The following is a 24894-nucleotide window of genomic DNA, read 5'->3' on the forward strand; positions in this document are numbered from 1 at the left end:
CTGCTTGGGCTATGGGCATGGGTGTCAACTTACTCTCAGCAAATACTCACAATGTCAGCCAGGCAATGACAGGTGAGCTGCATTTGGGAAAATGGAAATTATCTTCAGAGTACTGGATTCAGAAGGAGGCAGAAATGTTTTAAAAACTGTGAAGTCTCTGGAGAATGGTGTTTCAGTTAGACTAAAAATCTTCATGATGTTGTATTGAATGTAGTAAACAGCTTTGGAGAGGAAAATCTGGAATGTTCTGGGAAAGGCAAAATTAGAAAGTCAGTGACATGAAATTTTTATAATTTAAAAGTGAAATTTTATTTCAAAAATAGCACAAAGTTTCACAATTAAATTTTCAGCCTCTCACTTAAAAGCAGCATTTTTCTTTAAAATTCAATCAACAGTTATATGATGAAAAAATATTTTAAATAGAACTTAATAACCTAAAACCAAAAGGAGAATTTTTCTTGTATATTGAATTAAATATTTTCAGGTTTTTGTGACTGCTGAAGAATTAGAGATGTTTATATTTTGGGTTGATCTGAATACATTTTTACTCCATTTTTTTTTCCCTGTAAACTGAAAAAACATTGGTTTAGCTACATCTGTAAATGTCCCCTGAAGCCAAAGTGAATGCCAAAAGGGAATATATTGGTCTGCCCTAAACAGACTGAACTGACTTTAGGATACAGCCCTAGATTCCATTCCATGAGATGTAATTGCCTCTGTAGTTTCCTCTTTTTTTTTGGCAAATATGCCACTGTTAGACCTCTGATTTATATTTAAATTAATCTAAGTTCTTACCAAAAAAAAAAAAAAAGGGGATGGTCCTGTGTCAAACTGCCATTTAAATCTCAGATTCAAGATCCAGCTAAGCAAAAAACCTGTGAATTTTAGGTCATGATTTTACACCATGAGAGGTATTTTAGCGATTCTGCACTTTAAAATTCCAAAATTCTCTGTCACATGTTGACTGAAAGCAGCATCACTAAAACACCTGCTGGTGTGACACAGGGTGCAGCTGGCCCCGCTGCCGAGCCGCGTTCCGTGGTGTTGGCTGACGAAGGTCTGGTGCGTGTCCTCGGCAGGCAGCGGGCTCTTCACGCCGCAGGGACCCACCACCTACCATTACGACAGTGAGACTGAGGAGGGACGTCTCCTGCTGGCAGAGCTGAGCGCACATCCCCGGCTTTCCCCCACCTTCCCCCCTGCTATCAATTGGAGCTCATATGCTACAAGCATCAAGAAATTTCCAGGAGAGAAAGATGCCTTTTTGGGAGCTGTCCGGCGGGATATATTCACTTTCAGTGAACTCAGGCAGAAATCTGGGAATTACACGGTTTGCCAAGGAGACCTCTGCTGTCATTTGATGTATCAGATGTCAAACAAGAGCAAAGAAGAAGTTTATGTCCTGGGTGCATTTGATGGGCTTCATGGTTCTGTCATAAAATACTATTGGCAGGTAATTGGGTTTGAGTGTGGGTTGTATATACCTACATCCCAACCACCCCAAAACACTTGTCCATTGCTGCATTGTGAGAACTTTTCTTGCTGTCAGATGCAGCTCCTAGTTGTTGAAAGCTTAATGTTATTTTGCCTTTCTGTCTCCTCCTCCCCACAGATATGCACGCTACTCAAGTGCAAGAGCACAGACCCAAACACGTGCGGGCAGCCCGTGGAGATGGCTCAGACCAGGTTTGAGATGTTCTCCCTCAGTGGCACGTTTGGCACTAACTACGTCTTTCCAGAAGTCTTGTACAGCGGGGTGCAGCTGGCCCCCGGGGAGTTTGAGGTAATGGGACACCCTGGAGCTGTTCCACACAAGATTTCCCAGGCTATGGTGCTGGAAACCAGTATGGCAACTAAGTCCCCTTTGGCTCCGTAGACCATAACTCAAGGGGACATTTAAATGGATGGATTGGATTAATCCTCATTGATGAGAACATATAAATGCTAAGGCTGATAATTTCCTAAGTATTTTCTTTGGCAAATTTGCCTTCCCATTTCAACACCCAAATATATAAATAGCAACACTCAAGGACCTATTTTCTACAAGTTTATGCTGACAGACATTTTATGAGACAAAAAAAATCAAATACTCTAAGAAATTGTGCAGGTAAGAAAAGTTACAAATGAGTGCCATGCATAAGAACAGACATCCTGTGCGGGTAAAAACATTAGAGATTTTTAAGGGTTTCGCAGGGTTTATTTTTTTTATCTGAAATTTCATCATATATTTTTGCCAAAACATGTTTTCATTCATAAACCTTAGATTAAATTTATGTAAGAGGCTAAATGAAATCTTAAATGATCTGGAAGAGATACTTAACAGCTTACAATGAAGATGGTGAAAAAGACTTTAAAAGTTTTAGGGGAAGCAGGGGTGACTTTTTTACAACATAGAGAGTGGAAAAGCATTGCATTTGGTTTGAATGCTACTTCTGTAAAACCATACTCCTCAAAGGATTTAATGGTATGCTAAAATATGATTATGGTCTAATTTAAAAAAATATTTATGTTTCCTTAATAATAGCATGCTTATTGTTTGTCACAGAGGTACTTAAAAGTTGCAGGTGTTCACAGTTTATGAACAACAATGATTTCATATTGATCTTTAAAAAGTAACTATTAAAAGCAATGTATGGCTACTAGCTTGAAATTCTCTACTGCCATCTGGAAACTGTTTTGGGGTCTACAGATAAAAAAAGATTTCAAATTACTGCCCTAGGTATGTGTATTATCATCATGTAAGCTGACAAATCAGTTATTCTCACTTCTTATGAGGTGAAGAAAATGATCTTTTTTTCCAGAGATGAACCAGGAAGAAGTTTTAAACTTTCAGGTTCCCTCATTCTTATGATTGTCTTTTAAAAGTGCTGCATGAAAATATTCAGCATCTAAGGTGTATCCGTTCTGTACAACACTATATTGCTACTCTGTTAGTGGACTATTACTGTCATTCTTTCTCTTTCCAACTAGGTAGTACATGACGGTCGTTTGAGAAGTAAGCATGGCACATCGAAACCACTCATTACAGCAACACTTTTTGGAAGGCTTTATGAAAAGGACCTGCCACATCCTCTGCGAACCTCCCCCTGACGTAACTCCTTCAGTGTTACACAGTCACCATAGGCAGGAGGTGATTTTCCTACAGTGATCCGCCACCTCATGAGTCATGGCAGTTATCCTGTATCATTCCTGTTCCGCAATCTTGTGCTGTTCCTCAGCAGCCACGGCAGTTGAGTTTATTTAGGAGAAAGCAGTATGATCACTCACTTGTGTACACCTTTTTAATAGCACTTGAGCCAGTAAAATTAATTTTTAGTACAAATGCTCTGTCACGTGAAATCTTTAACTAGAAATTACTTTTTTTCTCCCTGAAGATACTATGTGTATTGCCAGGATGACACTAGAAAGAAGACTGATACTGAAATGTGTGAAATGTGAAGTTTGCCAGTTTGCTGCAGAACAAATCTTCTCCAAGGAAGCACTTCTGTCCCTTTTACCCCTTCCTGTTTTTCAGACTATATGATCTGTTATGATCCCTTTCCCTTCCACCCCACCAGAGCCTAGGACTGTGCTGCCTCAGGGAGCAGAACTAGGTATCAGAGGTACCTCCTCTGGGCTAGAGGGGGAATAAGCAGGATTCAGGGGCAGCCAAGGTGATTCTGTTTTCAGATTACAAAGTATTTTAGGATCTCTATCAGCACTGGAGTTTGCAGGTCAAGGTAACTCTTGCCTGTGTCAGAGTGTTTTGTTGGGCTCTCTCAGGGACAGCAGGTGAGGGAGCAGCACTGAGCGTGGGTGGGGAAGCACCACCGTGGGGATCACCCCCCAGGCAAAGCTCCTGGCTGCTTCCACCATTTCTGTCTGACTGTGCTAGCTCCAGTGCCAGAGTGGGTGGATTTGATAGCACGTTCTGCTCTCTTGTCGCTATTCAGGCTGTAATAATTGAACATAAAAATCTCTAACATACTGCTTGCTGGCACTGCTGAGGCGTGGAATACTTGCCAGATACATGCAGATCTGACTGTCTTAGGTTGTCAGAGCTGGACAGGAGTAGAATATAATTCAGAGTAACAGAATGATTTGAGTTGCTTCCAATCTTAAAGATCATCTAACACCCCTGCCAACCTTCTACTAGACCAGGTTGCTCAAAGCCTCATCCAGCCTGGCCTTGAACACTTCCAGGGATGAGGCACTCACATCTTTTCTGAGCAACCTGTTCCAGTGCCTCATCATCCTCATAGTAAAGAATTTCCTCCTAATGTCTAATCTAAATCTACCCTGCTCCAGATTAAAACTATTGCCCCTCATCCTATCACTACACACCCTTGTAAGCAGTCCCTTCCCAGCTTTCCTGTAGCCCACTTCAGGTACTGGAAGGCTACTATAAGGTCTCCCTAGAGCCTTCTCCAGGCTGAACAGCCCCAACTCTCTCAGCTTGTCTTCATAGGAGAGGTGTTCCAACTTTGTGGCCCTCCTCTGGATCCACTCCAACAAGTCCACATCCTTTTTGTGCTGGGGTCTCCGGAGCTGGATGTAGTACTCCAGGTGGGGTCTCACAAGAGCAGAGTAGATGGCCAGAGTCAATATTGCTAGTTAAATAGCTTCTAGGATCATAGAATCATAAAATCATTTAGGTTGGATGGGATCATCTAGTTCCAACCCTCCTGCCGTGACAGAGACATCTCCCGCTAGATCAGGTTGCTCAAGGCTCCATCCAGCCTGGCCTTGAACACTTCCAGGAATGGAGCAACCACAATGTCACTGGGATCCTGTTCCAGTGCTTCACCACCCTCAGGGTAAAGAACTTCTTCTTTATACCTAGTCTAAGCCTACGCTCAAAAAAACGCTCTTCCAGCTTCCAAGAAATGACTCTCGAACCTCATCCAGTATGGATGCAGAAGTCCAGAATTCTTTGAAAATGACACTAAACCCAAATCTGAAGAATGTTTGTCCTGTAGTTTTCAAGATTTGCTACAAAACTTTCATCTCTCTGAGAGGATAATGAGAGTGCCACACAATGGACCACTGAGGGATTTATTAATCTCTTTACAATAAATCACTGAGGGGCTTATTAATCTCTTTCTCATTTCTGATAATAAAGAAATAATTTAACCAAACAGAGGATAAAGTTACATGGACTGTTGCCTCAGTCTCAGAATAGCTCTATCATTTTAATGCACAAGAACCACGAAGCCTGGAAGAAATGCAAAAACCAACCAGATCTTCAGCTAAGGATCTTGGTGGTCACACTGACTAGATGAAGTTCAGATTTAGGAAATGTCAGGTTTTGTAGTAAAAGTCGATTTCAGATGATGCAACTTACAGAAATATTCAGAATACAAAAGCATAGAGATAATGAATGACCAATGCAACAAGTCATGTTCCTCTAGAACAGTTTCTGTTGAATTTGTGGAAAGTTAAACAGCAATGCACTTACTTTCCTACCTGCTAGGTGTGAGCTAGTAAAGAGAAAATGTTAAATCATCTTTAGGAGAAAACAAAAAAAACCCAAGGCCTCTCCTATGGCTTGTTATGGGACAGAATTTGAGTTTCTTGAAAAAAAATAGGAGTGTTACTGACTCTGGGACAGGTATGCCAGAGGAGAAGAATCAAATTAATTTATAGGTAATTCACGTCAATGACTCCACCTAAAAAGCTGCTCCAGATGGTATCCTAATGAGCCCCATCCTTTTCTAAGCTGGAAAAGCCGGCTCTTCACATGTCAATATTTCTTCCTTATACCTTGATGCTGGCCAAAGCAAATAAGACCCATTTGTCCATGTTGTTTCTGACAACACAGAGAGAAAAACAAGTCCTTAATAGATTTTTTCAATGCAAGGCTTCAGATGAAGACAGAAAAATACTGCGTTAAAACAAATGTGATCCAAACCTTATGGCTGGTTTAAGTAAGACTGATAACAACTTTAGACAAACTCTAACTCTGAATAAAATCTAATGTACTGTATTGTACATATTGAATTAAAGCAAGCAGACTTTAAGCAAAAACAGTGACAGAATCTTAATATGGTTTTGTTCAAATATAATAATGATAAGCATTTATAATGCTTTAGTATCAACTCCATTAAGACAAACAGAGAGTACAGTGAATTTTAGGCCTATGTTATTGCTAAGTTACAGACTCTTTAGGCCACACTCCTCCATGGTTGTTAGATACCTTTCTAAATTTTCCATGTAGCATTTATTATTGTGATGCTGCTATCTTACACCTAAAGTTTTCTCTTTTGTTTTTTCATTTTGCCTGTACTAAAAGACACAAATCATGATGTAATGCTATTTTAACTGAAGTCAAATAAAGTCAAATGGGGGCAGTGAGTTTACTATACTACACTGGTACTAAACTGGTACATTGTTTTACATCTGCTGATTGTGCATCTGCAGAGACAGGGATATTCTGCATTTAGTTGTGAATTCAAAGAGTTGTATTCTGTGTTTTTTCAGTGTGCCCTGCATGGAGGCTTTCACACTCCTTGACTGGGTTTGGTTTGAGCTGGAGATCACCAGCTCTGCCCAGGAGATTTCATAGAGGTGATGATCCATATAGCTCGCACCCCAGCAGAACTTAGGTGCACTGGCCCTGTAAAATCCACAGTATCTTGGTTTGTCACCCAGGTGACAAGCTGTACAAAACCTGATCAAAAATATATAAACTTCTGTTTTCTTCTGATCCTCTACTTGCTTAGTAATTGTCTTCTCCAGCTTTCTAAGGCGTGTTCATATGCTGTGTTGGTTGTAATAGCTAACAACATCAAACTGTGAAAACGTAATTCGTTCATAGAAAGGTGTTATTCAAAAGAACAATTATGCTTGCCTAAGTAGAAGTCAAATATATCTGACCCTGAGACAGAAAAGAGAAGAGCAAGCTGTAAATACATGGCGATTAATGGGCAGTGATGTACTTCCTGGTAGCTAGATTGAAAGACAGAAAGCTCTTGGCAAGTGTGGGTAAAAATACATGTATGGTGCCTTTCATAACAGATGTCAGTTAGCTATACCTCAAGAGTATCAGATAGCTCTATGTATAAGGACCAGAGCCATAAAAAACCCTACAACTTAAGTTCGATCGATCATTACCCAGCAACAGGCTTAAACATTTATTTTGTTGAAGTCTTTCTGAACCTATCTTTAATGCTACACTAGGCATTTCAGATTGTTTATTAATGTTGACATTAGCCTCTATTTGCAGGGATTGTTCCAAGTTCAGCATTAAGACTGAACAAAAAGAATTTTGGCGTTGTGCAATATTTAATGTAATCACTCTTGCCGATTTGCCAAGGGAATCTTACAGTGCCAGCTGTTTTCTGCTGAGTCTTCCTACAGATCATCGCTCTTCTTTCACCAAGGGTGTGACTCATACCCCTCCTTGATTTGCCAAGGCTCATCATTACATAGTATATTGATGTCTTACAAACATTTGAGACCGTGGCACTTCCATGAAGCTAGGAGTAGATTTTACCCTATAATATAGATGAGGAGATGAAGTGCAATGAAACTGATGTTTACAGCAGACACTAATTTAAGCAGTTAACTTGAGACGCCAGAATAATTCATATTACAAAAACACTGTATATGGTCAAAACATAGTTGTCACTGGCTTCAACTGCAAGTGCTGGCTACTTGTAAAAATCAAATCCTGACATGCACCCAGAAAATGAGGAGCACATGTTCAGTGGAAGCTTCAAAACCTATGGTAAAAACGACCCACCTAATATTGTGTGGTCAGATGCATGAAAAGGAGAGAAAAGAGGAAAGGGACCTGTACAAGGGTCTGTTCAAGGCATTATTCCGTGTAGGCAGCTGGGCTGGGAAGGCTTGCAAGGCACAGAAGGAAGAAACAGTAACAATTGCAGAAAAAAAACAAAATAGACTGCAGTGGGGAGTGGGCAACGGTGGGGAACAGATGAGGAGGAGAAGAGAGAGTTGCTTTCTCTTCACCGACCTTCACCTGCACAAACAAAAACTTACGCAAGCTGGTAGAGGCACATTTAAACAGCTAAACCTGCTGTTCCTGCCACCTGTTCCCTCTCAGTGTCACACGTATTGGTCAGGACATGGGCAGCAAGCAGGAACTTGGTAACAAGAAATAAAGACAATTCAAACTGACTCCAGTGTACCCTCATCTCTTCTTCGATGATCCAAAAAGCATGTTCAAATGATGTACAGCAGCTACTGAGAAGGTAAATGAAGCTCCTCTGGTGAAAAGTCAGGCTCCACACACATGTCTTCCTGAGGCTGGGCAGCGAAAGGTGGACACAAAGGGGCACAGCCTCTGACACTGGTAGCTTCTGCACTAGCTGAGTTGCTGTTCCTTCAGTGCCATGATGCTAGCAATGCTCATGCACAGCGTTGCTGTTTCCTGCACCAGCAAACAACTGTAGAAGCAAAGGATGGCACCAGCAAATCCCCCATTTAATAATGGCCTGCAGTGCAGTGACAATGGTATTTGCAGTCTCTTAGGCGTGCAAATGGACAATTAGAAACAATAAAATTTGTTCAATATTTCTAGGAAAATAGCATGTACCATGTGTCTATTGTAGTCAATCTCAGCATTTCTAAAAGGCAGCAGAGAGTAGTCCATGAGAATGGAGGTTCTAGGAGATTGCTTAACAGCATATAAACTTTTATTGGCAATTTTAGGCTGCCAGTAGAGTAGCCACACTTCCAGATCAAAATGTAACAGCTCAAGACCTTCATTTCACTGAGGATTGTCCCTTTTGTTCAACCTCACACCTTGCCAGGGCCCCTCTTTCCTATCTCCCAAGCACACCCCAGTACCAAATGCCTAGGGAGAAGTTGCAACCTAAGCACCATAGGTCCTACCATAGGGCTCAGAGAAACTTCAGGGAAGGAGAAGCAGGAAGGCATGGCTCTTCACCAGCACAGCCCACCAGTTGGTGCACACAAACTGACCCAGTGAGTCAGTTCTCCCCAGGATTGCCTCTTTCTGGAAGGACTCTTCTCCTTGGGTTCCAGAGTAATACTAAATCTCTTACTGTTTGAAGATGCAGAAGCTGGTCAATGAGTTGTACTTTAAAAAGCAACAAGTTGCAGTTTGGCCACTGCTGATTTGTACTTTGGTCATATTTAAGTGTAGTTCCTCTGATGTGGTAAAAGATGTATAAATAGGCAATCGACACCTCTTAAGTTCCTGCTACAAAACATATAAACATCAGAGCATAGTAAATAAAAGACAAGCAGAATTTTTTCATTAGGAAATAATATCTTCTTAATCCGTCTTGTTCTCAAGTATTATTGAAGTATTGTGGTTGGATTTTTTTGAAAATACCTAGTCAGACATAGACGAATCAAGTTTTCAAAGAACTTAAATTGCTAAAATTTTACAATGTAATGGGGAATTTAAAGGAGGACAAGAAACATCAGGGTAACTTTAAAAACAGTGCAGTGTTGTTAGCTGCATCTGTACCTTGACCATAATAAAAATTAGTCTTTACTTTATATGCTTCTTTCCATGAGACTGGCTTCAACTTAATCCAGTTGGACTCATCTTTGCATATGCCAGTGGCTTGTGTCAGAATAGATTTATTATCTGCTTATCTTTTCTGAATATTTAGTATTTACGTCATCCCGTTGATGAGGCTTTTCCAGCAGGCTGCAAACCAACCAGACCAAGTGCGCAGCCTCTCAGCTGAGGGATTCATGTGGGATGAGTCACTATCGCGCTGTATCTGCAGGCTGCACCGGTTCATGATGAGGAAATAACTCCTGAGCAGGTACCGTCTCCATGTCATGCAGTCCAAAATACAGTGGGATGCTAATATGATAGTTTGGGATATTACTTTGTTTCAATGATGACTCCTCTATGGTTAGCACTGGATGTAATAGTCGTTATTCTGCACAGATCATGGAGTTCTTCCTGTAATGGACAGGAATAGCAGCAACAGCAATGAGGCTTTGGTGTTGGCTGAGAGGATGATTTAAAAAGCAATGCATTCTTAAAAGCTGGAAGAGAAACATAGTTAAGGGGCAAAACTATTTTCAGGCACAGCTATGAGTTCGGACTAAGGCTCTTTACTTTCTGTAAAGTTGTTCCAGGGTAATGAGGATACAAAATGACAAAGCTGGGATCATACCTGTTGACTGCTCACTGCCTCCCTCCTCCATGTTCACCTTCTTACTGGAGCTGGTGTTCAGAGGCCATTAAATATCTACAAACTGGCCACACTCCTAAATTCGCTTCTGTGGGATTGGTGAGTGTGGAGGAGCATTGGATGGGCACGGGGCACCTGCCCTGCTGCGTGGATGCCTCTGCTCTGCACCTGCATCACAGCTGAGGGGTTCACTTGCCCTGCCAGAGAGAGAGGTAAGGGGCTGCTCTCTGCTGGAGCAGCTTTTGCTACTGAGCAGAGGCAATGGACTGCTTTGTGACATTATTTAGCAGGGCTATCAAACCCATAAAACCCCATCCTGTGCAGTGACAGTTTCTCAGCTTTGGATAGATGTATTTTGCTTTGCTGTAAAAGCATTATTTTCTTGGGATCTCTTGTTGCTCTGTGCTTTTCAGAGATCTACATTTTTCCTGAGGTTTGAATTTAGAGTCCTGATCCTAAGCACTACACTTTGAGAAAGAGCCCAAACATTGCATTACTCTCTGTAAACAGCTATTTTCACTTGGCAAGAAGAAGTTATGTCTTCCACTGGAAAGTACAAATATAAACCATGAGAAAAGCTCTGGAGGTCAATCACCTCATCCATTCTTCTTTAAATTCCTCTGGTATAAATCTGGGCCAACTTCAGATTGTCTTCAGTGGAGTCGCAACAGATTTGCAGCAATAGCATTTGGTAGCTGGCACATCTTCTCATTTAACCTAGATAATGAAATATTTATTTTGAATTGATATGTACATTTTCCCCCAGATTTCAAATATGCAAATAGAAACTTAAGAAGATAGGTTGTTTGTAATACTGTGCTTTTTTTCTGAGGACTGTCTAAATGGCAAGTGGAGTTACATACTTTCAAAATTCCTCTCTGACCATGGGGCCTTAGAGCCTCCAGTAGTTTAAAATCTATGGTTCCCCTCATAGGAAGACAGTTTTAAAATGAACCAAATGTAAATGAGAAAGTTTCCTCCACCTAATGAATACTGTAAAATGATATTTTCTGCCTAATGAACTGTACCCATAGAAATGCAAGCTAAAATAATCACAGTATAAATCAACGTTGTCCTGTCTTTTTTTTTTCATGGTAACAGTTCTCATTGTTGAGTCCCATTCGGTTCCTTCCCATTTCCAGTTCCGCTTCCACAGAAGGGAAGAGAATCATTTTATAACACATTGGTGAAACAGGTTTGGTGTCTGGCAAAGGTGTTATTTCCATTCCCTTCTTTGCTCTTTTCCATTTCAATTATTTTATGTTTTAAAAACAAACAAACAAGTAGTGTAGATGACCCAAGTTATGGTAGACAGCGTGACGACATCTCTTTTTCTTGGTTTTCCAAAAATGTGAAAAATAATTATTGAAGGAGTATATATTTTTCGGAAAAGAAAGCCACAGCAACTATTTTGTATGCAAGTTTCTACTTTGAATTGTGATGTATAACTGCTTTACCGTGTTACAGAATCAAAAGACTGTTAAACACTATAAGTGCACTGGGGTATCCCAAACAAATAGAGCTTAACATATTCTTCTTTGATATTATAAATAGCAAGATTGAGAATATTTTCATGATCCACATCAGTGTTAAGCCAAAATAAAATGTCTGTTTGAAGCATCTGTACCAATAGCATGAAAGCCTGTTACCAAAGTGCTCCTTGTTGCTCTAAATTAGTTGTTAGTTTAGCCTGCTTAATTACTTAATGATCTTGATATCTTAGAAGCTGCTACTTTATGTTCATTTCAGTAAACATACCATTAAATACCACCCTCCCCATGCTCACAGCTTCCTCTAGGTCTATGGTTCATTCCTTTCTGATGTATGTGGGTCTTGAAGTACAAGCTCCTGCATTCAGACATAATGAGTGCTAATTGCTATGCCCGTGGGTTGATGTTTGGTAGAAGAACAAACAGCATCTCTAAAAGTAGTCTATACAGAGGTGCTCTCCCATATCCTCCAGCCACTTCAGCTGCAGGCAACCTCCTGCTGCCATGGGGCTGCCAAAAGCACCTACTGGACCCCACAACAGTCCGTCTCCACTGTGGGCAGTCACGGTCACCAACCTGTCCTAGCCCACTCTATTCCCTATGCTTTGCAGAGCAAGTGGTAGGTGTTTTGCAGCTCTTAGCCCCAAGAGGATTTTGATAGGAGCAGGAAGGCTGGCCAGTCCCACAGACGAGTCTTTTCTTCTTTAGAGGTGCAGTCAACGTGAGGCTCCCCAGCCCTAAAGGGTCCCCCAGGGACTTGGCTTGCTGCTCCCAAGTAGGTGCTTCTGAAACAAGCACTTCAAGCAGAGCTACATTTCCAGATTGTCCTTGATTTTTGGCCACTGTGTGCCATGAAAGCAGTGTGTGTGCATGCATGGATGTCCTTTGACTAAGTCCCCATAGTGATTTGGCCGCAAGACTTCTTTATGAGTTTTGTACAGAGTAAGGCAACATGAATTTGTTTCCCTAAGCATATGTGTCAGGATGGTAATTACCAAGGCCAGGTACTCCTTTTTAAAAAGCAGTACCTGGCTCCAAGAGAGAGCCACAGCTATGAATCTCCATAGAGATTTCTATGAGTGCAGTCTCAAGAAAAATAAAAGAACAGAATTGTTCACATTCATTTTGATTTTTATGTACACAATATAGTTAAGCAGCAAACCGAGCTTGTGCACCATGGTTTGCAAGAAGTAATATCTACCTTGTTGCATATATACCTGAGGCACTCATCACAACTGGACTTTGGCAAATTGTCATCATGTCGACAGTTTTTCATGTCCATCAGTATCACTGCTTTAAGAAGACGCTTGGTCCTTTGTGGAGAAAAAAAATGACACTCTTCATCAATAATAGGTGTTTATTTTAAACAACTTTCTAGCAGGTGTATCTTGCAAATAGCTGTTAACTGATTAGACCGTTAGATTAAACCTGTTTGTTCAGTAGAGTAATCAGAACTAGGCTGGTGAATACACATCATGTCACTCTGTACACAATATAGCTTTTCAAGGAAATCTTACATGCTGCTTTAATCAACTTATGCTTACATATTTTTTTATTTTAGAAGCTTACAGAAGCGAGACTATATGATGGTTTTTAGTTCTCTGTCTTGACATCAGGCTGCTCGCAACGTGAATACAATGTTTAATCAAACAAGTAAATAAGCCGTGATTTTATTCTTAAGTGGCTGACAAAATAAACAGTTTGAGCTACTATCTGCATTAACAGCTGCTCCTCAGACCACGAGTCAAGAACACTATTCGTTGCATTCGGCATTCTCCAGCTAGGGCTTCTGGAGGCTGCTCTAGCTGCAGATAAGTGCCTGTCCTCTCAGAATTTGTGTTATCCAGAACTGTTAAGATGGTGAATAAGATGATCTGTCTTTTGAGATGGTCTTTAAAATGAAGGAGTGCCACTCAATCAGCATAAAAAACATAAGTGTCAAGAGCGGACTTCTACCCAGCATGGGGGGACAAAGGTAGGAGTTTTTAAAAGGTTTTTAAAAGGATGCTTTTTCATGTTTCTGATTTATTGAATTTTGAAGTTTGAAATTAATTATGGTAGACAAGTGTTCTGCTTTCTGTTGAAAACTTCTTCAGCTTATTTGGACACTTTGGCATTTTGATTTAATTTGTTTCCATTTCACAGAAAATCACACCCTTGGTCTCATTTTGCTCAATATTTTGATTGGAGGTGGGACTTTCTTCTTTCTGTTTAATGAAAAAACAAAACCCTCTGAAAATAAGATTATATTTTTAAAAAGAAAAACACTTGCCAAGGGAGTTGATATTTCTTTGGCCTAAACAATAGGGAAGTTATTCACATTTTAAATAGAAAACCAGAAATATCACTTAAATTCTTTTTTTGTTGTCTTTATAGCCTACTTTGCCATATTTGTTTAATTTATTTACATATAAAACAAATAAAGATCAAAATCTGTGTGACACATTTATGACCTGGACATGCTTAAAACTTTTATAACTCTGTCCAGTATATAGAGTTATATTAGTGTTTAATTCTTTCAGTAAATTAAAAACTTGGCTAAATAAAGATCCAGCTGGACGCTCTTTCTCTATCTTGACTGTAAATGCACCAAAAGGAAGAATAATAAGCAGGAAAATAAAAATGAAGATGTGGACCAAAAGCGAAGGAAGAAATAGATGATTAAAGTGAGGTGGAAAAGAACAGAGATGGTGTTAAATATTAGTAGGCAGAAAAAAAGAGGAAGCAAGAGGCACCTCAAACAGTAAATAAATATATTCAGATTCTACATGTCCTGTTCTTCTGGGTGCACCTTGTCCCTGGCACTCAGGTGCCACTGCCCGGTACTACTTGAATATCCCTCTGTATAAAAGAGCCTTAGTGGCAGCTGCCAGGGTTTTGCAAACTATAGTTTATTATCTACACTCACTCAACTTCCATTTAGCTTCTAATGGCATAGTGTGCTCATATAAGATATGTGTTTGATATAAGAAATAAATTAATTATTCTGTGCTATCAAGAGTAACCAGAGGTAGCACAGTCCCAAAGCAAATGGATTAAATGAATATGCCATTTGCATATTTTCCTGAACTAAACAACTATGTTGTAAACAATAATGCTAGTGAATAGCACATGCCAACGTCCTTTATTTTCCATAATGATATTAATTTTCTGTTAACTGAAGGAAAACCAGATCTATCAACAATGACAGTGCTTAAGTGCTTAAGTACTTCCATTAAATGCTTTCACAAAAAGAGAGGACTGCAAAAGGGACCTGCTACTGCACACACAAGAGGACAGCAATATTTGTGTCCTCAGATGCAGAATAAAGCAATGTTCAGAAAACATTTCTCTCTGTGTTTAAAACAGTATTAAAATAATAAATACATGGAGCAATGTTAAACTACTAGCACTGAAATAAACTAGAGCCTGACAGCAAAAATATTGGCTTACACAGCAGCTGATGGTTCAGATTAGTCAGGCTCTTCCATGGTATTTTGGCAGCAAAAGGCAGAAAAGTTGTTTTCTTCTCCTCTCAGATCTTTCCTTTACATCTCTCTTTACGGCTAGAGTCTCTAAGAATTTTGCAGTAAGACGGTTTGGTGAGGTAGTGTCATCTGCCTAAAACTGAGGACTTGTGGATACTTGGTTTTGCCTGGCTGCACAGCGGGTTCGGTTACCGCTCTCAGGACAGGGCTGGAGGAGAGGCTGCGCATGGGCTTTCATCCTTCATAACTAATAAAATATGAATGTGTTACACACCCAAATAAATGAAGGTGTTTACAATTGCCTTTTTTTTTTTTCCCTTCCTGCAGCTCTTTCCATACAGCAAAGCTGTAAATGTATCTCAGCGTTAACTAAAACCGTACCTGTGCTGCATACCTATGTGGATTTGAGACCTTGGTAAGGATGCAACTGTGCTGTGAATCCGTAAATGGCTCTTGCATAAGGAGCAGCTGGTCAAAGAGTATCCGTGCTTCCATGTATTTCTTCATGATTTTCATTATTCTGGCCACAATGGTTGGAAACTTGACAGTTATCATCTCAATATCACATTTTAAGAAGCTCCATACACCTACCAATTTCCTGATACTTTCTATGGCTACAGTAGACTTTCTGCTGGGATTCCTCATCATGCCTTGCAGCATGGTGCGCTCTGTTGAGCACTGCTGGTATTTTGGGGAACTCTTCTGCAAGATCCACACGAGCACAGACATTATGCTGAGTACGGCTTCCATCTTCCATCTTTCCTTCATATCCATCGACCGTTACTATGCTGTATGTGACCCTCTAAGATATAAATCAAAGATAAATACTTGTGTTATCCTGGTCATGATATTCATAAGTTGGTTTGTCCCTGCTGCTTTTGCTTTTGGAATGGTCTTTCTTGACCTAAACTTGCGAGGGGCGGAAAAAATTTATAATCATATCCATTGTGCAGGAGGATGCCCTGTCATTTTTAGCGAGATTTCAGGTGTTGTGGCCTCTGTAGTGTCTTTCTACATCCCTGGATTTGTTATGCTGTACATCTATAGGAAAATATATTCTGTAGCCAAGAGGCAGGCAAGATCCATTGATGCAATTAGCCAAAAAAAGATGCAGTTTGAAATGAAGCATCACATTTCATTCTGCAGAGAGAGAAAAGCTACCAAGACATTAGGCTTAATAATGGGAGTGTTTCTCATCTGCTGGAGTCCATTCTTCTTCTTTACAGCAACCAATCCTTTTATGAATTATGTGATACCTCCTATTCTCATTGATGCTTTGGTTTGGTTTGGTTATTTAAATTCTACATTCAACCCAATTGTTTATGCATTTTTTTACATGTGGTTTCGCAGGGCATTAAAGATGATCCTGTTTGGAAAAGTTTTTCAAAAACCAGGACTCATTTGTTTTTAGAGTAATATTCTTTAAATGGTTGGATTCATGGCTTTGAATTTTTGCCTGGAGGTTGAACTCCCGGATGCAAGAGCTGAAAACCATGGAAACACCCATTTGTTTACTCATTTACCGATTCTGGTTCAAGCCAATAAGCACTTCACATCTTCTTTCATTCCAGACTGGGAATTGTATGTGGTTGTTTGGGCATAGCAGTTTATATGCAATGCACAGGAGAGGGAGACTTTTATAAGAATGTCCAACAGTTTATATCTCTGTTCTTAATCATTAAGAAATTATTTTGATACTACATATTAATTTCTTAATCAATATTTGTTATGTTCCTCTAGAAAGAGCAGAAGAGCCTTTTGTTTTGAATATCTACACATCTTCGAGTAACAGCCCCAAGCTTTTAAGTTTTGTACCTCCCCTTCTGTATGCGTGCAGAAGTCAAAAACAGGCCCATAACCAGCTGTACCAGCATGCTCCATGGAGGGAAGATGGGATATAGGAAAGTCATGCTGCTCCTTGTGTTTCCATTTCAACTTGTGCTTGTCACTTATGATGTTGTCACTTAAAGGCTTTGCAGCTTAATGAGATCAAAAGCATGTTTAACTAGATCAAAGACACAGAAAAATACGAAGTACAGAACGAAAAGCAATAGCAAAAAGCAACACTGAACCTGACAATGCCAGGAAATGATGCTCATCTAAAGAATGTTTCAATGTAAAATATTTGCCAGTTTGCATCTTACAGAACTTTTTCTTTAGCTTGTACATATTGCTGTTTTATCTGATGGTAATGCTGTGACAGTTGGTGAGGAAAGTATATAGAGAATGAGAGAAGTGTGAAGAAATGCTACGGTTTTCCTGAATGCAGGGTGAACAGGGCAGTGCGGATGTGGAACCACTGGCAGCAACAGGGAAGAGGGGCTATAGGAATGGCTTGAGGTGATAACACCTGGGTGATCTGGCTCTCAAGGTTCCATCTGTGAGGAGCTTCTCAGGACACCCAGCTGGGGTAAAAAAGGATAGATGAGTAAGTCGAAAATGAGCACATGGTCACCAGTTGAAGAAGGCCCACAGGCTGTCATTTTTTTCAACTGTGAACTGTCAAATTCCAGAGGCACTCATGCAATTCCATACATCCTGACCGGGAGCACTTCAGGAAGGAAGCAGGGAAAAAAAAATGTCAGCAGTCAGTAAGTCATGCCGAGGAGATCATCTGCCAGTGAGGGCAGTCAGGGGAGATCTTGCTTTAGGGGATTCTCAGCCATCCCATGCATGCTGTGCAGAAGTTTGGAGGGTGTTGTGGTTTAACCCCAGTAGGCAGCTCAGCCCCAACCAGCTGCTTGTTCTCTCCCTGCCATGATGGGATGGGAGAGAGAAACAGCAGAGTAAAATTGAGAAGACTTGAGGGTTGAGGTAAAGACAATTTAATAAGTAAAGCAAAGCTGCATGCACAAGCAAAGGAAATCAAAGAATTCATCCCTGCTTCCCATCTGTAAGCAGATCTTTGGCCTTTTCCAGGAAAGCAGGGCTCCACTACGTGTAAAGTTTTCTTGGAAACTCCAAACATCCTCCTTTCTTCTTCTTCCCTCAAAGTGTTGCTGCTGAGCATGACACCACATGGTGTGGGGTATCTCTCTGGACAGCTGAGGTCAGCTGTCCCAATTGTGCCCCCTTCCAGCCTCTTGTGCACCCCCAGCCTACTTATGAGATGCTCAGCAATAGCCATTGCTGTGCTCAGAAATTTCTAGGGGGAGGGGTTATCAGTATTCTTTCTGTCACAAATCCAAAACATAACACCATATAAGCTACTGTGAAGAAAATTAACCCTATCCCAGCCAAAACCAGTAGAGAGAGCACCCCAACGTCATGGCTGCACAAGATCACCACAATCTATTTAGTGTAAAAGGAAGAAGAGGACATTTTCAGTGTACAGACCAACACCTCTCCTGCAAACTAGTCTACCCAAGATGTCACCAACATTTATTCTCAGCAGAAGTAAGACTACTGATGCCTTTCACCCACACCTAGAAGGAAGTTGTCCTTACTCTTAGTAACCTACAATAAGTCAGGTTTGTGCACAGCCCAGCTCAGAAAGTTTCAGAAAGAACTTTTTCCTCTGGTGTCCTATTACCTAAAGATGCCACTTTCCCAAAGAGCCTCCTTGCTTTCTGTTTACAGAGTACCTTCTCTAGCAGAGCAACTTTAATGAAGTCCCAGGTTATTTTCTCTCATTAGCTCTTATCACAGGCAGGGCAAAGCTATTTCTTACTGCGATGGGGAAGTACTAATGAGATGTGTTAATAAGGCTGCAGGGACTCTGTTTGAACACAAGACTTTGATAAATTAGGGGACCACAAGAAAAATGTCTCATGCTATTGTCCAATCAGACTATGGGTTAGGTCTGGTGAAGCAGAATGAAGCTTACTGCAATCTTGAAGTGTCATCATGCAAACCAAGTGCAAGGGGTGTTGTTAAATTCCTTATCAACACATTTAATTAGTGACCTTATTAAATACTTCCCAAACTGCTACCTTTTCCAAAACAAATAAGTCTCCAGTGGGTGATTTCATATGTTTTAACTACTCTGAAAACTTGTGGAAAGCAATTACTCCAGCATGATGACAGGCTCTGGTTCACCAGGAAACTTATGTCTGTTCATTCTGGCACCTTCCTCTCATGCTTTGTATGAAACTGAGAGTGAATTTCAAGGGCACGGACTGTCATCTGTCTCCTCTGTCTTAGAGCCTGCACCTCATGTTTTGATGGCAGTGACATGGTGATGCAGCCTGTGCTATGGCCTCGCACACAGTGGTCCCACCTGTGGCCAAGTTTTGCCGTCTGCCCCTCAAACACCAAGTGCCACAGAACAGGGGAAGAGGAGGAGCACCAACTGTCCAGGCAGAACCCTTCTAGAATCCTCATAAGAAAAGCCTCACTCCAGACCAGTGTAACCAGATAAAAAAATATGTTAATGCAGTGTTCAAACAGAAAACCTGAGGTCTCAAACTGCGTAAATATTGCAAAGTGTATGGCTTTCCTTAAATCATTAACTCATCTAGGTTGTGCCCACTGTGCACTCTCCCTTCTCTACAACGCATTAATACCCATTCAACATGAAAGAAAATACTATATACACTCAAATGTTCTACAAAAATCTTTTACTTCTGTATTTTTTGACCATCTTTGTTATCTATAGCTCTACTTGCACTCTACTCCATCTAAAGATCTAATTCAGAAAAAGACTATATCTACCTGTAAGCACTTTTTGATTAGTCTGTTTCCATTAAACATGGCCTAAATTTTATAAACTTCTATGACAAAATGACTGGCCTGGTAGATGAGGGGGGAGCAGTGGTTATTGTCTACCTAGACTTCAGCAGGGCTTTTGATGCTGTGTCCCATAAGCTTTTCATAGAGAAGGTAATCAAGTGTGGGCTGGATGAACAGACAGTGAAATGGATTAAAAACTGGCTGAACCGCCAGGCCCAGAAGGTGGTGATCATTGGCACAAAGTCTAGATGGAGGTCAGCAACTAGTGGTGAACCCTAGAAACTAACACTGGTTCAAATCCTGTTCAACATCTTCATTAATGATCTGGATGATGGGGCAGAGTGTACCCTTCCAACATCTTGTGATTCTGTGATACTATGAAATTTAATTCCCATAATTTTTACTGAGTCTTGCATAATATTATATAGTCTTACATAACGAGATTTTTTCCAACTAAATTTAATTACCATCTTTTACAGTTTTTTCAATAAGATCTTTTCACATTTATGCTGCCACTTTAAATCCAACCAACTGCATGTGTAATTGAAAGTGTTTTTATAAGATGACTATGCAATAGGCTTTGTAAAATAAATTAATTTCCTGAGGCTAGATCCATAGGTAACTTAAGTGGTGGGAACTCCACAGCCCACTCCTAGATGTTTCAACTTCTTATTTCCCATAGGTATAGGAAAAGTCAATCTCCTTAAGCACTTAGTCCCCACAGCATACTGACTAAAAGATATCTGTCAGTTAAAGAGAGGTCACTGAAAACAGAGTGGGTCCTATACCTTTTGGATTTCCTCAGCTACCAATAAGAGAAAACAACTCTATAAGAAATTGAACTTGTCTTTTACAAGACATGTCTTGTAAACTTGTCTTTTTACAAGAAATTGAACTTGTCTTTTACTCTTTATTGCTGTGATTTCTGCTTTACTGAAGTCAGCACAGAGGAGTAAGAGTGGTTAGTAATAAGTAATGAAATCATTCTCTTCAATCAATAATTAAGAACAATATGGAAATGATAAGGTACAACATGAAGGAAACTCATAGGCTGTAATACATCTAAACTGGTTTACCAATGAAAATAATGACTACAACAACTCTCCACACTGCATTTGCAGTACAGCAGTGCCTTGTGTGACTCTCAAAGACAACTTCTAAGGTCCTTCCTGTAGTCTTGTTTCAAATCAGTTAAACATTTTCTTTTATAAATGTTTAAGTTCCCATATGTTAGTTAGCAATTTCTGCACATTTTGTTTCTGAAAGATGAGGTGTCAAACTGTTCCCCTATCACTGTCTCCTGTCCCAAGCTGAAAGGAGGATCAATGGTGAGGCATGTGGGACACTGCTTTCTGAAGATAATGCTTTTTCAGGTGTAGCCTCTTTCCACAGATGTATTTTCAAAATCTAATCTAATTATGTCTGCACAGATTTCTGCAAAGATTTATGTTTCAGTAACTTCCTTTAATAAAGGATCATCTATGTGGAGCTTGTGTATCTTTCCTGTGATTACTTAAAGTTACTAGACATGTCTGTGTCAAAAACACTGGCAGATCTCAAAATATTTCTGCTGTACAAGCTGACAAAATGTTATTATTTTTGAAGTCTGTAAATTATTCTGTTGTAGATATTTGCATTTTACTTCCAACAGAAAATGTCCTTATTTGTCTTTAATACAACTGCCATAAAGGTAGACCCCTTTAAATGTTCTCACTTGTCCCTTAAATAATTTTAAAAAACATGTTTATTTTCTACTCTGTTCTTATGATATACTGTATATCACATTCGATAAAAATCCAGTCTCTGTTGAATAGTAGAGATTTGGATTTGTAATGCATCTTCATTACACATGCATAAGGGTCAGCATTAAATCTGAATATCCATCTCTGACCTCAGAGGACTACGCTTATTCACATTAACAGTGATTTAATTTTGTCTTTTTATTTCTTTATAAATAATAGATTGTCCAATAAGAGATGATAAATTGGCCTAAATGAACACTTCTTTTTATCAGTTTCTTTTTATCGATTTCTTCAATGTATAGGGAAGACTTTTCTGTACATTGTGAGAAAGCTGTGGATACAACCAGCATGAAAATGCTGTTGCAGCTCATTAAATTACAAAAGGGTAATCTTCTTCAAGGTTACTAAATATTTAATTTCTAAGTTTCATTGAAATGCTAATTATTAAAAAATGTGAAAGAATGTATTGACCACTAAAACAGGTGAAAATCAAAACCGCTTTCTTTCACTTATACCTTCAGCCTCTCCTCACAAAGACTCATCTGAGTATGACTTGTATCTATCTTAAGTCACCAAAATAGTTCCCATGTGCACGAGGGTAAATTAATTAATAGAGTAAACAAAAATAATGGTCTTGGGAATACAGTTCCCATATGCATGAGGGTAAATGAATTAATAGAGCAAACAAAAATAATGGTCTTGGGAATACAGGCACTTGGCTTTGTTTAGCTCCTGTTGATGTAAACTCTTAAATTATATACATATTTTTAGCTCAGAACCTCCTGGGACTTAAATGTAATGTCATAAAAGAAAAGTAAATTCCCCTCCTTTATTAATCTGAGCCAAGTTACAGAGGAGGACCACCTTTTACTGACATTGCAGTTTTGCAGGACAATAACAAAATAGGAAAATGTCTACTTAAACAATTTATTGATGGCATTATTAAAACAGATGCAGGTAGGACTAGCTTTTAAAACTGACTGCCAAACACTCTTCTTAATCTTTTAATGCTCTATTTCTGTGTTTTCTTCATTCTGGGGTGATACTTAGTGGAAAAAGTCAGTGGACTGAACTGTTTCCCAAGTTCCTTTTAAGTGGGTTAAATTGCTGTGGAGTGCCTCTTTCTGCTTCTATTTGTAAGTTTGCTCTTAGTCCAAACCAAGCTATCAGGAAAAGAGGTGAAAGAAGTCAGTCTGGTTCTCCCTAGATAAATCAAAGAAATTTTTTGACCATTGAAAATATTCACTAATGTATTCATTTATGACCACTGCTGCTGCTGGACCACAGTCTATTACTGGAGACAAGACTCAACCTGTCTCCATTCCCTTTTAGTTACTGAAATTGCAATGATAGATAACAAGTGTGTATACAGGGAAAGAAAAGAATATTTCTTATGGTACCAGTTTTAGCACTGCTTTCCATAAGCTGTATTCATTGCTAGTATTTCCTAATCCACAGCAGGTGAGTTCAACGTCATGAATAATTTGGAAAACGGGGTTAAGGCAGCTGTTTTGTGACTTAGGGTGAGCATTTACGTGAATAGTTCATTAACTGAAACCTCAAAGAAACCTGAGGTATATCAGCTTGCATAACATTTCTCCTACAAAGATCAACATTTTAAGACTGAAGAGAAAAATATATCCTATATAGTATTGACACACTGAAGTGAGTTGATGGTTTTCTTTGTCTATGTAACTTTTTCTCCTAACATTTTAAAATTGCTAATATTATGATGTATATAAAATACAAGAACCATATTTCACAAAATTCTCCAGATGCAATTGAATGTAAAAGATAAACTTGTTGTTATCATACAATTTAGCTAATTAAAGAGTTAAATAAGCTTACTTTCAGTGGCTTTGTTTTTAATATTATATGCAATGAAGTATATAGTAGCTTTGAGGTATCAATTTCATGCACCATTCCAGAAAAATAGTGGGTTGCAGTTGGTCCCTATTTAAGCCAAGAGAAAGTTTGCTCCTGAATTACTGCATCTCACTTACTAACTGAGTTCATGCCCTTGACTTATGTTATCTTGTACTCTCACATTAGGATTTGGAACCCTTCAGAAACTTGTGAAAATTAAATCTGCCTATGGAACGGCATCTCCAGTAGAAAAGTCTATTAAAGGATTGACTATGCTTTCTCCAAATATCTCAAGGGATTTGACTGATTGCTCTGAGTTTGGAAATAGATCCTGTCCTGAGAGCTTTAGGTCAACAGGAGTACGAGCAGTAATGTATCTATTCATAACAGCAGCCTTCATTCTCACTGTCTTAGGGAACTTGGCCATAATTGTTTCCATCTCTTATTTCAAGCAGCTTCATTCTCCAACCAATTTCCTCATCCTGTCTCTGGCCATCACGGATTTCCTGCTGGGCTTTGCCATCATGCCCTACAGCATGGTGAGGTCTGTGGAGAACTGCTGGTATTTTGGGATGACGTTCTGCAAACTTCATTACAGTTTCGACCTGATGCTCTGCTTGGCTTCCATTTTCCATCTTTGTTCCATTGCCGTGGATCGGTTTTACGCCATCTGCCACCCTCTGTATTATGCCAGCACCATCACTGTCATGGCTATAAAACAAATCGTAGTAGTGTGCTGGTCAGTGCCCGCTTCTCTTGCTTTTGGTGTGGTTTTCTCAGGAGCTTACGCTTCTGGAATTAAGGGCTATGAAATGCTGGTTAAATGCGCAAGCTTGTGTCCTATTTTCTTCAACAAACTGTGGGGGGTTCTTTTATTTACAGTTGGTTTATTTGTTCCTGCTTGTATTATGATAGGGATTTATGTTAAAATTTTTACAATCTCCCAAAGGCATGCATGTGAGTTGAGCCAGGTACATGGGCACACAAAGAGGGATAAGAGAAATGAGCTTTCTAAGAGTAAAGATAGGAAAGCTGCCAAGACTTTGAGTATAGTTATGCTGGTTTTCTTAATATGTTGGTTTCCTTGCTTTTTCACAATCTTGATAGATCCCTTTTTAAATTTCTCTACACCTTTACCTTTGTTTGATGCTCTAAACTGGCTTGGATATTTAAATTCTTTCTGCAACCCATTAATATATGGATTTTTCTATCCGTGGTTTCGAAAAACATTTAAATATATCTTAAAAGGCAAAATACTTAACCCACGTTTTCGTACAATAAAACTTTTTTCTGAAGATCAGTCACAGTAGTAGAGTCTACTACTGAAAGCAGCTCTTGAAATGAAGAAAAAAAGGTGGGTTACTGAATATCGATGGTTCAACAAAAGCCTGAGATGCACAATATGAATTTTATGAGTCAGTCCTGCAGAATTATCTCATCAAGTATTTCTTTAATAAAATCAGACTAATTTTATATTATATTTATTTGCCACTTGTGTTCACTCTTAATGCCTTGATAGTGTTTCAGATGT

The 24894-nt window shown here is 39.5% G+C and overlaps 3 protein-coding genes across 3 annotated transcripts; all 3 read left to right on the forward strand.

Moving 5' to 3' along the window:
- The first annotated feature begins 8 nt into the window (after nucleotides 1-8).
- On the forward strand, nucleotides 9-3090 carry VNN2 (vanin 2). The gene is made up of 4 exons (XM_009876434.1): nucleotides 9-72; nucleotides 1080-1453; nucleotides 1613-1783; nucleotides 2971-3090. Exons 1-4 carry the CDS (start codon nucleotides 12-14, stop codon nucleotides 3088-3090), a joined length of 726 nt encoding a protein of 241 aa, XP_009874736.1. The 5' UTR covers nucleotides 9-11.
- A 12415-nt stretch (nucleotides 3091-15505) lies between these two features.
- TAAR1 (trace amine associated receptor 1) lies at nucleotides 15506-16495 on the forward strand. The gene has a single exon (XM_009876433.1). The coding sequence runs from the start codon at nucleotides 15506-15508 to the stop codon at nucleotides 16493-16495; it is 990 nt and encodes a 329-aa protein (XP_009874735.1).
- A 7179-nt stretch (nucleotides 16496-23674) lies between these two features.
- Nucleotides 23675-24673, forward strand: TAAR2 (trace amine associated receptor 2). Its single transcript, XM_009876435.1, has one exon. The coding sequence runs from the start codon at nucleotides 23735-23737 to the stop codon at nucleotides 24671-24673; it is 939 nt and encodes a 312-aa protein (XP_009874737.1). The 5' UTR covers nucleotides 23675-23734.
- Nucleotides 24674-24894: the final 221 nt, after the last annotated feature.

This window comes from Apaloderma vittatum, unplaced genomic scaffold (genome assembly GCF_000703405.1).
Source record: "Apaloderma vittatum isolate BGI_N311 unplaced genomic scaffold, ASM70340v1 scaffold21529, whole genome shotgun sequence".
NCBI classification, from domain to species: domain Eukaryota; kingdom Metazoa; phylum Chordata; class Aves; order Trogoniformes; family Trogonidae; genus Apaloderma; species Apaloderma vittatum.